Source organism: Conger conger, chromosome 8 (genome assembly GCF_963514075.1).
Source record: "Conger conger chromosome 8, fConCon1.1, whole genome shotgun sequence".
Taxonomy (NCBI): domain Eukaryota; kingdom Metazoa; phylum Chordata; class Actinopteri; order Anguilliformes; family Congridae; genus Conger; species Conger conger.
In genome coordinates this window covers 32,061,011-32,073,363 of record NC_083767.1, presented here as the reverse complement: position 1 = coordinate 32,073,363, position 12,353 = coordinate 32,061,011, and the positions used below count along the sequence as shown (strand labels likewise).

The window sequence follows — 12,353 nt, the reverse complement described above, 5'->3', positions numbered from 1 at the left end:
ATAAATCTGCGGTAAAAGTTGGTGAATCCCAAGAAGCATTGAAGTTGTTTACGAGTGGAAGGCGTAGGCCAGTCAGTGACCGCCTGGATCTTCTTGGGATCCGCCCTGATCTGTCCCTTCTCCAGAATGAAGCCCAGGAACTCGACCGTGTCTGTATGGAAAACACATTTCTCCGCCTTGATTAACAGTTTGTTGTCCAACAGTCTCTGGAGAACCTTCCTGACGTGAGTCTCATGTTTCTTGGCATTGGTGGAGTAAATAAGGATGTCGTCCAGGTACACAAATACGAATCGGCCCAGTAAGTCCCGAAGAACATCATTCACTAAAGCCTGGAACACGGCAGGTGCATTGGTGAGGCCGAATGGCATGACCAGGTACTCAAAGTGTCCGAGGGAGGTATTGAAGGCGGTCTTCCACTCATCACCCTCTCGGATACGAACCAGGTGGTTGGCATTGCGTAGGTCCAACTTGGTGAAGATGGTGGCATCATGTAGGGGATGAAAGGCGGAGTCCATCAAAGGCAGAGGGTATTTGTTCTTTACTGTAATGTTGTTTAGCTCTCTGTAGTCAATGCAGGGACGCAAAGAGCCATCCTTCTTCTGTATGAAGAAGAATCCGGCGCCCACAGGTGAGGAGGATGGATGAATCAGTCCATTGGCTAGGCAGTCCCGGATGTATTTCTCCATGGACTCCCTTTCAGGTCTGGAGACATTGTAAAGACGGCTTGAGGGGAGTGTGGCACTTGAGGGGAGTGTGACAGCTCTCCTGCTACTGGACCTCCCTGCACGTCTACCGACTACGAGTTTGCCTCTTCCCTCGGCACCGTGTTTTCTGATTATTTATTGTTTTATTGGCTGGATCTACGTGTATGGACTTCGCTTTTTTTGATTTTACTATTGTTTCTGAGTCATGCATTTTGGGTCCAACCCCCATGCACCCATCTCAGAACAATTTCGCCACAATGGACCCTGCTGACTCTACTGCCATGTTCCACGCCCTCCAGGAACAAGGAGCCATCGTCTGGCAGCATTCACAAGGGATCTCCGATCTTCACCTGGAGATTCGTGAACTGTGTACGGAGATGAGGAGGCTCGCCGTCCCGGTCCTGCCACAACCACGGGAGGAGCCTACCCACCCACCCGCATCCCCAGCGTTCAACCCCACGGGAACCTGGCAATTCCGGGAGCCCCAACAACCCCCTCCGGAGAGGTTCGGTGGAGAACCTGAGAGGTGCAAGGCTTTCTTACTCCAATGCGACTTCGTTTTCAAGCAACAGCCCCAGACCTACAACAGCGGCGACCGTCGGATTGGCTATGTGATGGGGCTACTCAAGGGGAGGGCGTTGGACTGGGCTACTGCAGTGTGGTCCGGGGGTTCATTCCCTCCTCGTTACCCGCTCTTCGCCGATGAGATTCGGAAGGTGTTCCAACACGCATCCAGCGACCAGGAGCCATCCCAGAGACTGATTGCTATGCGCCAGGGACGGAAGACCGCGGCAGACCACTCCATCGACTTCCGCACCCTCGCGGCGGCCACTAGTTGGAACGATGCGGCGCTGGCGAATCTCTTCCTGGCCAGCCTCAGTGAGACGCTCCAGGATGAGTTGGCGCGACTGGACCCCATCACCCAGTTCGACCAACTAGTGCGCACCACAATCCGCCTGGACAACCGTGCCAGACAACGCCGGTCTGAGAGACCGATCCCTCCCGGCAACCCGTACCCCAGGCAGGGGCCAAGTCCTCGACTGGAGGAGCAGCAGTCTGAGGGATCTGAACCCATGGACCTGTCCCGGGCCGGTACGAGGATCTCTACTGAAGAACGAGCATGCCGCAGAACCACCGGCTCGTGCTTTTACTGTGGGAGGCCGGGTCACACCCAGGCTCGGTGCTCCTTCAAGACCAAGAGACCAGTGGAGGTGAGAGCATTCAACAGACAGGAGGGTTCTAACAGAGACAACCACGCTCACCACCCTGTTAATTCTTCCCGACAGAACAACCCGGGTTAACGCGTTGGTGGATTCTGGAGCGGACGCCAACCTCATTGACGAAGTTTTGGTTTCTGAACTGAACATCCCCACCCTCCCTCTACCCCACCCTGAGAATGCGCGGTCGCTGGATGGAAGGACTTTCTGCCGCATGACGCACATCACTATTCCCATACAACTGGTAATTTCTGGAAACCATCAGGAGATGATCCAGTTCCGCGTCATCCAGTCCCCCAATGACCAACTCATCTTGGGATTACCCTGGCTCCAGAAACACAACCCCACGATCAACTGGAGTTCTAATCAAGTTCAAGCCTGGAATTCTAAATGCCATCTGTCCTGCTTGCGTTCCGCTCCACCACCAGCAGAGGGAGCACCAGCTCCACCACAGATTCCCAAGCCCTCCCTGGACAGGGTTCCCACTCCTTACCATGACCTGGGTACAGTGTTCTCCAAAACACAAGCTCAGTCACTGCCGCCTTCAACACCTCTCTCGGACACTTTGAATACCTGGTCATGCCATTCGGCCTCACCAATGCTCCTGCTGTGTTCCAGGCCCTGGTGAACGATGTTCTTCGGGACTTGTTGGGCCGCCATGTGTTCGTCTACCTGGATGACATCTTAATCTACTCCACTAATGCCAAGGATCATGAAAACCACGTAAGGCAAGTTCTACAGAGACTTCTAGAGAACAAATTATTCGTCAAGGCGGAGAAGTGCGTCTTCCACTCCGACATAGTTGAGTTCCTTGGGTTTATCCTTGAGAGGGGACGGATCAGGGCGGATCCCAAGAAGATTCTGGTGGTCACCGACTGGCCCACACCCACCTCACGTAAGCAACTCCAGCGCTTCTTGGGATTCGCCAATTTCTACCGAAGGTTCATCCGATCCTATAGTCAAGTGGTCTCCCCTCTAACCAAGCTCACGTCCACTGCGGTGCCATTCCGGTGGATCCCCGAAGCTGAGACGGCGTTCACCAAGGTCAAGAGACTGTTCTCTTCCGCTCCCATCCTGGTACACCCCGACCCCACCCGCCAGTTTGTGGTTGAGACGGATGCTTCCGACACGGGGGTGGGAGCGGACAACCGACTACACCCTTGCGCCTTCTTCTCCAAGAAGCTGTCCCCGGCGGAGAAGAATTATGACGTTGGAAATCGGGAACTGCTGGCAGTCAAACTGGCGCTGGAGGAGTGGAGAAATTGGCTGGAGGGGGCCGAGAAGCCGTTCATCGTTTGGACCGACCACAAGAACCTGGCATACCTCCAGACAGCCAAGAGGCCGAATTCTTGACAGGCCAGATGGGCACTGTTCTTTGGGAGGTTCAATTTCTCACTGACCTACCGCCCGGGTTCTAAAAACGTTAAGCCTGACGCCCTTTCCCGTCAATTCAACACCAGTTCTGAGCGTGAGGTTCCCAAGAACATCCTTCCTGCCTCCTGCACCATTGGGTCTGTCACGTGGAAGATCGAATCGGTGATCCAGAGGGCTCTACAGGAGGATCCATCCCGATCCCAGGTCCAACCCCGGATTATGCCTATACGTTCCCTCAGCTGCTCGGACACAGGTGCTGCAATGGGCCCATTCATCCCTCCTTTCCTGCCATTCTGGCTTTACCCGCACCTTGGCGGTGCTTAAGCGAAGATTCTGGTGGAGCTCCATGATCCCCGACACCAGACGCTTCATCAAGGCTTGCACCACATGTGCCAGAAGCAAAGCATCACATCAGGCCCCTGCTGGACTGCTTCAACCATTGCCGGTGCCCAGCCGACCCTGGAGCCACAATGGAGTGGACTTTACGACAGACCGTAATCGGCGTTTAGCTGATCGCCACCGCACTCCAGCTCCTGCCTACAAACCAGGTGACTCCGTCTGGCTGTCCACTAGGGACATTCCCCTCCAATCCACCTCCCACAAACTGCAACCCCGCTTTATTGGTCCCTTTAAGATCCATAGTATCATCAACCCTTCCTCTGTTAAATTGTCACTCCCTGCTTCCCTTAAGATTCACCCCACATTCCCTGTTTCTTGTATTAAGCCTGTATCCTCTCACCCCATATGTCCCCCGGATCCCCCACCACCTCCCCCCCGCATTATTGACAACCACCCTGCATTCACTGTTAAAAAACTCTTGAACGGGGTGTCTCGGTGGCGCAGAGCACTGACCGCATGCTCATTGTGAGCCGCGACGTCAACGGTTCGAATCCGACCGTCTGACAATTTGTTGCATGTCTTTCCCTCTCTCTCGCCCCCATTCTTTCTGTCTCTATATACTGTCCAATAAAAAGCTGAAAAAGGCCTAAAAAAATATCTTTAAAAAGAAACAAAAAAAAAACTCTTGAACATTCGTAAGAGGGGCCATGGGGTGCAATACTTGGTAGACTGGGAGGGCTATGGTCCTGAGGAGCGTTCCTGGGTCGCTCCCAGTCTCATTCTGGACAATTCACTCATCAAGGACTTCCATTGTGACCACCCTGACGAATTCAATGGACCGCCAGGAGTCGGTCGTTAAGGGGGGAGTCTTGTCACGTTTCAGGTCTGTCTTGCCATGTTTTATGTTTATTCATTTTGTCTTAGTCACGTATTTTCTTATCATGTATTATGTTAGTCTAGGTTCGTCATGTTGTTTAGTTTATTTCTTGTTACGATAAATTGTCTTGTCATGTCTAGTTATGTTTTCATTACGATTATTTTACCTTGTTATGTTGAGTGGTTATCGTCTTAGTTCGTTTAGTGTTATGTTTTGATTTATGTTTATTGTTATGTAAACTGGTCGTTGTTTAAACATACACTTTTACATGTCTTTCCGCAAACCTTGCCATCCGGCTTTCTCTCTCTCCCTTTCTGTCACTCACACCTTAATTGTTTCTATTTGTCTATTTACTAAAACTACTAATGCTAGATCAGGATTGGGTAATACTAACAGACTAATCATGTGTTCATGTTACCTTACGTTTCTCGTGCACGTCATTTACTGATTTACTAATGCTAGGGCAGGGTTTATTACTAACGATTACTAATTACCTTGTTAACTTGTCATCCATCGCACCTGTTTTCCATTCCCTTGCTGTTCTCTAACTAATTGTCTACACCTGTCTACACCTGCATTTATAGCCCAGTCGCACTTCTGTTCTTTGCAAAATTGTCTGTCAAAGCAACTCTTGAGCATTATTACCATTGAGTTCACGTTATGATCCAAGCCTGTTTTTTGACCACTGTTATTGATTTCTGTTTCGTTGACCATCGTTTGTTTTTGACCACTTCCTCGCCTACTGCTTTTGTACCTTTGCCTCGCCGTTTGTTTTATGGTTTCGACTTCCGCATCGCCTTCGACTACGACCCTGCCTGCCACCTGCCTGTACTTCTGCCCCGCTGACCGCTCTCCTGCTACCGGACCTCCTTGCACGTCTACCGACTACGAGTTTGCCTCTTCCCTCGGCACCGTGTTTTTTGATTATTTATTGTTTTATTGGCTGGATCTACGTGTATGGACTTTGCTTGTTTTGACTACGCTCCTGGGATTCGTCCCGAATAAAGCCCTGACGGGACTTTATTTTACTATTGTTTCTGAGTCGTGCATTTTGGGTCTAACCCCCATGCACCCATCTCAGGATTGTGAAATAAACTTATTTCACAATGTTAGTCAGAAAATGTTATTCGTAGCTTCATTTCCAGGTGGGGTATTTGGTTCCATAAATGTGTCTGCATCAAATAATTTGCAAAACAAATATATATATATTTATATTATATTTTTACCAAACCGGAAATATGTTGGCCGGACAGGCAATAAAAGTGAGCTATGAAAAATTTACAATGTGATTATCTATGCAACTTCTATATTATATATAAAATTCTATATTTTTGTTCTTATATTGGAACGTGATTTTTTGATGTAGAGAAATGGTATCAAGGATTGTTAGAACATGCCATTTATTGGCTCAGTCTGTGATTCAGTCAACCTTGTAAGCTGTTAACATGGCATGAGGGCACCTGCTGTTTTATTGCTTTGCAAATGAGGGACAGATAAGAATCTAAAGTGCTGTTCTGGCTAGCGGAGAGTTTTTTTTTTTTTTTATAAAAAATTGTTCCGATTTTTTTCCTTTTTCTCCCAATTTGGTAGCCAATTGGACCCCATCTGATTCAATTAGAGCTAGTATTAGATACACCGCGTCCCTCGGCGGCCAGCAGGAGAGTGACACGCCTTCTTCAAGCTGTCTCATCTCACAAGTCGTGACCGTGATTCCGAGGCGATCGAGGTGCTTGTTTTTGTGCAATGATCTACTAACCCTGCCAAGTCCCTCCCTCTGGAGCAGCGAGACAATTATTGCTGCTCCACGTGAGCCGGCCAAACTTGGCTTTTTGGCAGGACCAAGAATCAAACCCCGGTCCCTGGTGTGCAACTGCAGCAAACTGCAACCACAAGTCTGCTGTATCTTAGCCTGTTGCACCACCACGGCTCTACAGAGAGTCTTTTTAACAACCTGGTATCACCATCTTGCGGTTTAATTATGTTGCAGTTATTATTATTATAGAGGAAATATGAAAGCAACAATAATTTGCGTTGACAACTCAACCAAAAGGTGACGGCGTGGATGGAGTTAATCAGAAAATTATTCATATTTCTGTCCCTATATCAGTTTTATCCACTCATTGTTACGTTAGACTGACCATTCCAGTTGTCTGAGGGTTCCAATTTACCTATCACAAAGTCACGCCTTGCCCAAACAATTCATTTCATGTCAGACCTACTTTACAACATAATATGTTGAGAGCAATTGCAAATTATGTTCTTGTCAAATGGAGAAAATTGTTCTTGCACTGCATTGTAAGATTACTGAACTGACCAATTTCTAGTTATATCTATCCCTAAATAAATCCCCCAAAGCCAGCGACCCGAAGCTCCAGCATGAGCAATTACTCAACAGCTAATATTAACTAGCAAGCTAATGTTGGGGTTTCCAGTTTGGTAGAAATACAAGTTTGTTTTGCAAATTGTTTGATAAAGACATATTTATGGAACTAAATATCCCAGCTGGTTGTGAAACTGTTTTATGACTGAAGTTGAAGTTTATTTTGTCATCCGTTCAGCCATTTTCTAGAAAACTATGTTTTTGCTGGGTCTATACTGAAGAAAATGCCATCTTGAACTCCTTGTCATTGTTGCACCAAACTAATGTAAAACATGGTTCTTGTGCCCTTTCCATGGTTCCTACCCTTTCCAACAAGTTATAATGTGTCATATTCAGACGAAGGACAGTTTAGGAAAAACGCTGCATTCGCATAGCTGAATGAATATACAGACATGCGTAATTACAGGACTTTCACTTGCTATAGATGTAAACCTAACTTATACTTTGGTTTACCTAATCATTCTAAATGTGATACAGATTTGTTAGAAAGTGTTAGTGTCAGGTTCAGTTTTTTTGTCTTTTGTCTAAGTGCCTAGCGTTCCCATATTTTGTTACCCTCTGTGCACACCTCTGTGTCTGTCAGTTCACTTCATTCACCTGTGTTTAACGTCCTGATTGTTTCCCACACCTGATTTCCATTTCCCTCTTGTTACCAGTGTATAGTATGTTATGTTCATCCATATTGGGTAATCCGTGTAGGAATTACGTCCCTTTTAATATATGCGTGTGAGGATTCCACCAATGGGCTGAACACTGACTGCTCTCTGGTCCTTTACAGGGGAGCTGAAAGAGATCAAACAGGACATCTCCAGCCTTCGCTATGAGCTCCTGGAGGAGAAGTCCCAGGCCACAGAGGAGTTGTCTCACTTGATACAGAAACTCAGCGATAACCTCAACATCAACATGACACACTGTGCTTGATACTGGGACCATGAGGGCGTAGATCCACCCTGCAGTTCACTCTTCAAAACGCCTGCACTTCAGCAGGGAGACCTCCAGCATCCCTCTTTACTAAGAAAGCTATTTGTTGGTTTACTTGTGTCTGTGGTATTGTTTAGGCATATCCAAGCTTTAGGAATCCAGCTGTAGTTTTACCTGTAAATCATAAGCGAGGAAAATACAAAGCAATTGAATAGTAGGTTTTTTTCACTGACATAATTTTTAGTGGTAAAATCATGTGTTTAGGTGTGTTGCATATCCAATCCAAAAACCAAACGTAATCAGTCTATTTGCAAAATAATCAAATGGGACATTTAAGTTAAAATTCACGAGAGCTTTGCATTTTAAAGGATGAAGTCAAAGAAACCTTACTTTTTAAAAACCATTAAATGTAAATCAAACCTGGTGTTTTCTGTAGTAGTATGGTTTTGTATCTTGTCTCCATGAAAAACCCCAATTGTTAAAATATGTTACATTTATGAAACTAAAATATAAATTTCAATAGCAATATAATATATAATAATCCAGCATTTCTGTTGATGTGAAAATAGCTGTCAAAATGAAGGTATGTGTTCATAAAAACAAAAACTTGCCTGTGAATTGGTGTATTCTTAACGGATAAAGATCATTTTTTAAGAAGTAGACCATCTAACCATTCTAACTTTGGTGTTCATCATTTTCTTTTGTGGTTTCAGCAGAGTACACACAGTTAAATGTCCAGTGTTAAAGGTACAATAGGTAAGATTTTACGATATGTAAAATGGCTCTCCAGGACCAGGGTTGCCGACCCCTGGTCTATGGCGACCTACAATAACAATTTTCATCAGGCTTACATGGAACATTACGTGGCTGCAAGTAACAGAGCAAACTGCAACATACCTTGAAGCCAGACAGGAACCTGCACACAAGCAGGGAAGAACAAGAACCCCAACAGGTAAGGCATTTCCTTGTACCCGGTTGTTGCAGGCTATTTATAGGCCCCCAGAAATGATTCATACGCGTGTCAGCAAACCAGATACCGGAATGCAGATTAACATAGCCTATTTGCTAGTTAGGGTGTTTAGTAACCCGTTACACCTACATAGCTTGCTTACTGTATGAAGCACGTTAATAACTTCACCAAGTTTTATACTTCAATGTGGAACCAGACAAGGTTGCCCCCTCTCGCCACTTTTATTTGCCATTTTCTTAGAACCACTAGCAGCAGCAATCAGATAGAGCAAGACAATTATCGGCATCCCCACAGCCACCATAACCCATAAAATAAGTCTATACACAGATGATATCATCATATTTCTCCAAAATCCGTACACAAAGTAACAAAACTCATTGCCTCATTCTCAAAAATATCTGACTATTCAATCAACTGGACTAACTCAACAATCTTACATGTATATGGAAACAAACAGCATACTGACTCAAACTTTACCACAGGAAACATTACATACTTAAGAATAAACATCTCTCCTTGACTGCCTGAACTATTTCACTTAAATTACATCCCGCTTTTAAAAAGCATTAAAGAAGACCTTCCCCACTTGTCCTCCCACCAAGGTCTATGTTCCATCCACCATCTGATCACCTGGGCACACTCCTCCCTGTCCTCTGGCCATCCGGGCATCTCCTGAACCACCCTCCTGCTGTCCCAGAAATACTGGTTGGCTCGTGACATGCAGCGTTATGTCCTCTCCTGCTCCCTGTGCGCCACTACCAACACCCCTTGATGTCTCCCCTCTGGGAAGCTGATACCACTGCCAATTCCAGAATAAACGTGGTTGGACCTGGCGGTGGACTTATTCACAGACTTACCATCATCCGAGGGAAACACAGTAATCTTGGTAGTGGTAGACCGATTTGTAGAAGTTCTGCCGTCAAATGCTGTTCCCTGCTCTGCCTACTGCCCTCCAGGTTGCGGATGCCCTGTTTCACCATGTGTTCCGGTGTTATGGCGTTTCAGGCTATAGGCTCCAGTTCACCGTTTGAGTGTGGAAGGCTTTCCTGTGGAAGCTGGGAGAAACAATAAGCCTCACCTCGGTATATCACCGGAATCGAATGGACAGGTGGACCATATAGGACCTCGGGAGGTTTCTCTGTACCTGCTGCTACAACCACCAACATGAACATCGTTTCCTGCTATGGGTTGAGTATGCCAAAAACTCCCTCTGGCACTCCTCCACTGGCCTCTCCCTGTTCTGGTGTGTCCTCGTTCATTAACCTCCCCTATGTCCGTGGGACCTGAACCACATGACGATTGGTTCCGGCAGGCAGAGCAAGTCTGGAGAGGGTCAACAGGTTGGATATTATTCGTTACATGAGTGTCTAACATTTAGTTACCACAATGTGCTGGTAGGGCAGCAGATGATGGATGCTCATCATCACTGTCTGAACACTCCTTGCAGTGTAAAGTGCCTAAAGAGAAAGTTCGAATTTGAGGAAAGTATTTCATCAATGTGGAAGTTAACATCAAAGTAAAAAAGATGAGACAATTGCTGCACTAATTAAATTACATTAGTGCCATTTTCCTGACCATATGAAATAGTTCAGTACAATTATGTTATTTTACACTGGACTCCTCCTGGGCTTGAAGACTATTGTATCCAGGATGTGATGTTTTAGCTACAAATTCCACAACACCCTGTAAACCAAGCATACCTTGGGGCGACATTGGCTCAGGTGGTAAGAGCAGTCATCTGGCTGTCGGAGGGTTGCCGGTTTGATTCTGCCCTGGGTGTGTCGATGTGTCCCTGAGCAAGACACCAAATGTTCCTGACAAGATGAGAAGCATCAGTTGTACAGTGCTTTGGATGAAGGGGCTGTATAAATGCCAACCATTTACCATTTGAGTTGCAGATAATTCAGTGGACACTGACAAGTACTGCCATCACTGATATGCCTGTCTGACTGCCTTGTTACACTTGTACTGGTTCCTGCTTCTGCTGACTTTTTGTTTTCTTTGTGCAAAGTAACTTTGCATGTATTGAGACCTTTTCATTGTACCTGTTCTGTCACTAGGTCCCTGCCCCTGAAGAAATAATAATGCGATTCTTTCAATGACTGAAATGCTGAAGTCATAACAAATACTGTGCTTACCCTGTGCTATGATTTAGAGCAGGCGAGCAAGAATACTAGAATTAGCAAGCAAAAAGCACACAGTTTACATTCAAACAACATTCCAGTTTACATTCAAACCACATTACAGTATATTCAAGGCTTCAACTGAACTTCCAGTTATAGTTAAGGTTACGTCAGGGCAAACTAACTTTTTTGTCTACCATGGGATCTACTTATTATTATTAGTGTGAGGAATGTTGTTTATGATTATGGTTGCTTATTGGCAATCACACACACAAAAAAAGTAGGATTCATGTCAACGCTCATTTCAGGCACCAACACCTGGGCAATTCCACAATTCCACAGTAATGTTAACCTGAGCATGAAAAAATAAACGTACTTACTTCCAATTATTATGTCCCAAACAGTCAATTGTGACCATTTAGAATTCTGATCAAATGTAGGCTAATAACAAGAAACTGCTTTAAAATGGATCTATTAGTCCCATTGGCATTGAAATCAATGCTATTTAGCAGCCATCTTGAAAACATTCAAAACCATTTCAGATATTTTTTAAATTGCTATTGTTATATTCAGCCAAGCCTGCTACATTACATGGATATCAAACTTTATGCATTAGACTTTAAAATGCATAGAGAAACTGTACAGTCTAACCAAAATACCTGTCACATTCATAAGTTATTTGTGACATTTCTTCTGGCTTAACAATATCTTTTAAATTATTTTGTTGGCCCTTCCCCTCAGCCAAGTGGGTGCTATGCATTAACATTTTTTATCATGTAAGAAGAGTCATTTTTCAGAGGGATTTTGTTTGTCTTTTTTGTCCAAGTGTCACATCCATAATGCTGGAATTGCCCACCTTCTGTTTTAAGTTTAGTTGTAATGTTAGCTACTACTAGCTCACTGTTAAAAGCCATTGCCAGCTAGGTTTTAGTAGCACTCCGCTAACTGGAAAATGCAGAAATGTAATAGCCAACTACTGTTTCAATGGTCAGAAATATCTTGTTATCCTTTCTGTTAGGTTTTGTGTTTTTGCCTGTATGTTTTCTGTCTCTGTCATTATCGTTTCCATGTTTTTGTTCCCTCTGTGCCCACCGTAGCCACCCTGTCAGTTCGTTTCACTTCATTCATTCGTTTCACCTCCTGATTGTTTCCCCACCTGATTCCCATTCCCTCTCGTTACCTGTGTATAAATACCCCACTGTTTTTGCAGTTAGTTGCCAGATTGTTGTGTTTATGCCATACTCTCCAGCGTTTTCTGATTGATACCTGCAGTGACCCGTTTCGTCCCCGACCTCCGAGTTTAGCTGATTAGCTGATTAGCTTGTGACCGCTACTATTCTTTGGATTACCATTGATGGAAATCTGAAATATTGCCTGGACTATCTATTATGAACTGCCTTATCCCTGCTGTATCTGTTCGCCAGCTTCTGACTTTCGCCTGTTCAACC

At 45.3% G+C, this 12,353-nt stretch overlaps 1 protein-coding gene across 1 annotated transcript in view; it reads left to right on the top strand.

Moving 5' to 3' along the window:
- The window catches only part of LOC133135016 (short transient receptor potential channel 3-like), a 64,825-nt gene extending 56,689 nt beyond the window's left edge, over positions 1 to 8,136 (top strand). The window contains exon 12 of the mRNA XM_061251747.1: positions 7,670 to 8,136. Within this exon, the coding sequence (XP_061107731.1) occupies positions 7,670 to 7,812 (143 nt within the window). The 3' untranslated portion in view covers positions 7,813 to 8,136. The remainder of the gene's footprint in view (positions 1 to 7,669) is intronic.
- The last annotated feature ends 4,217 nt before the right edge of the window (positions 8,137 to 12,353 follow it).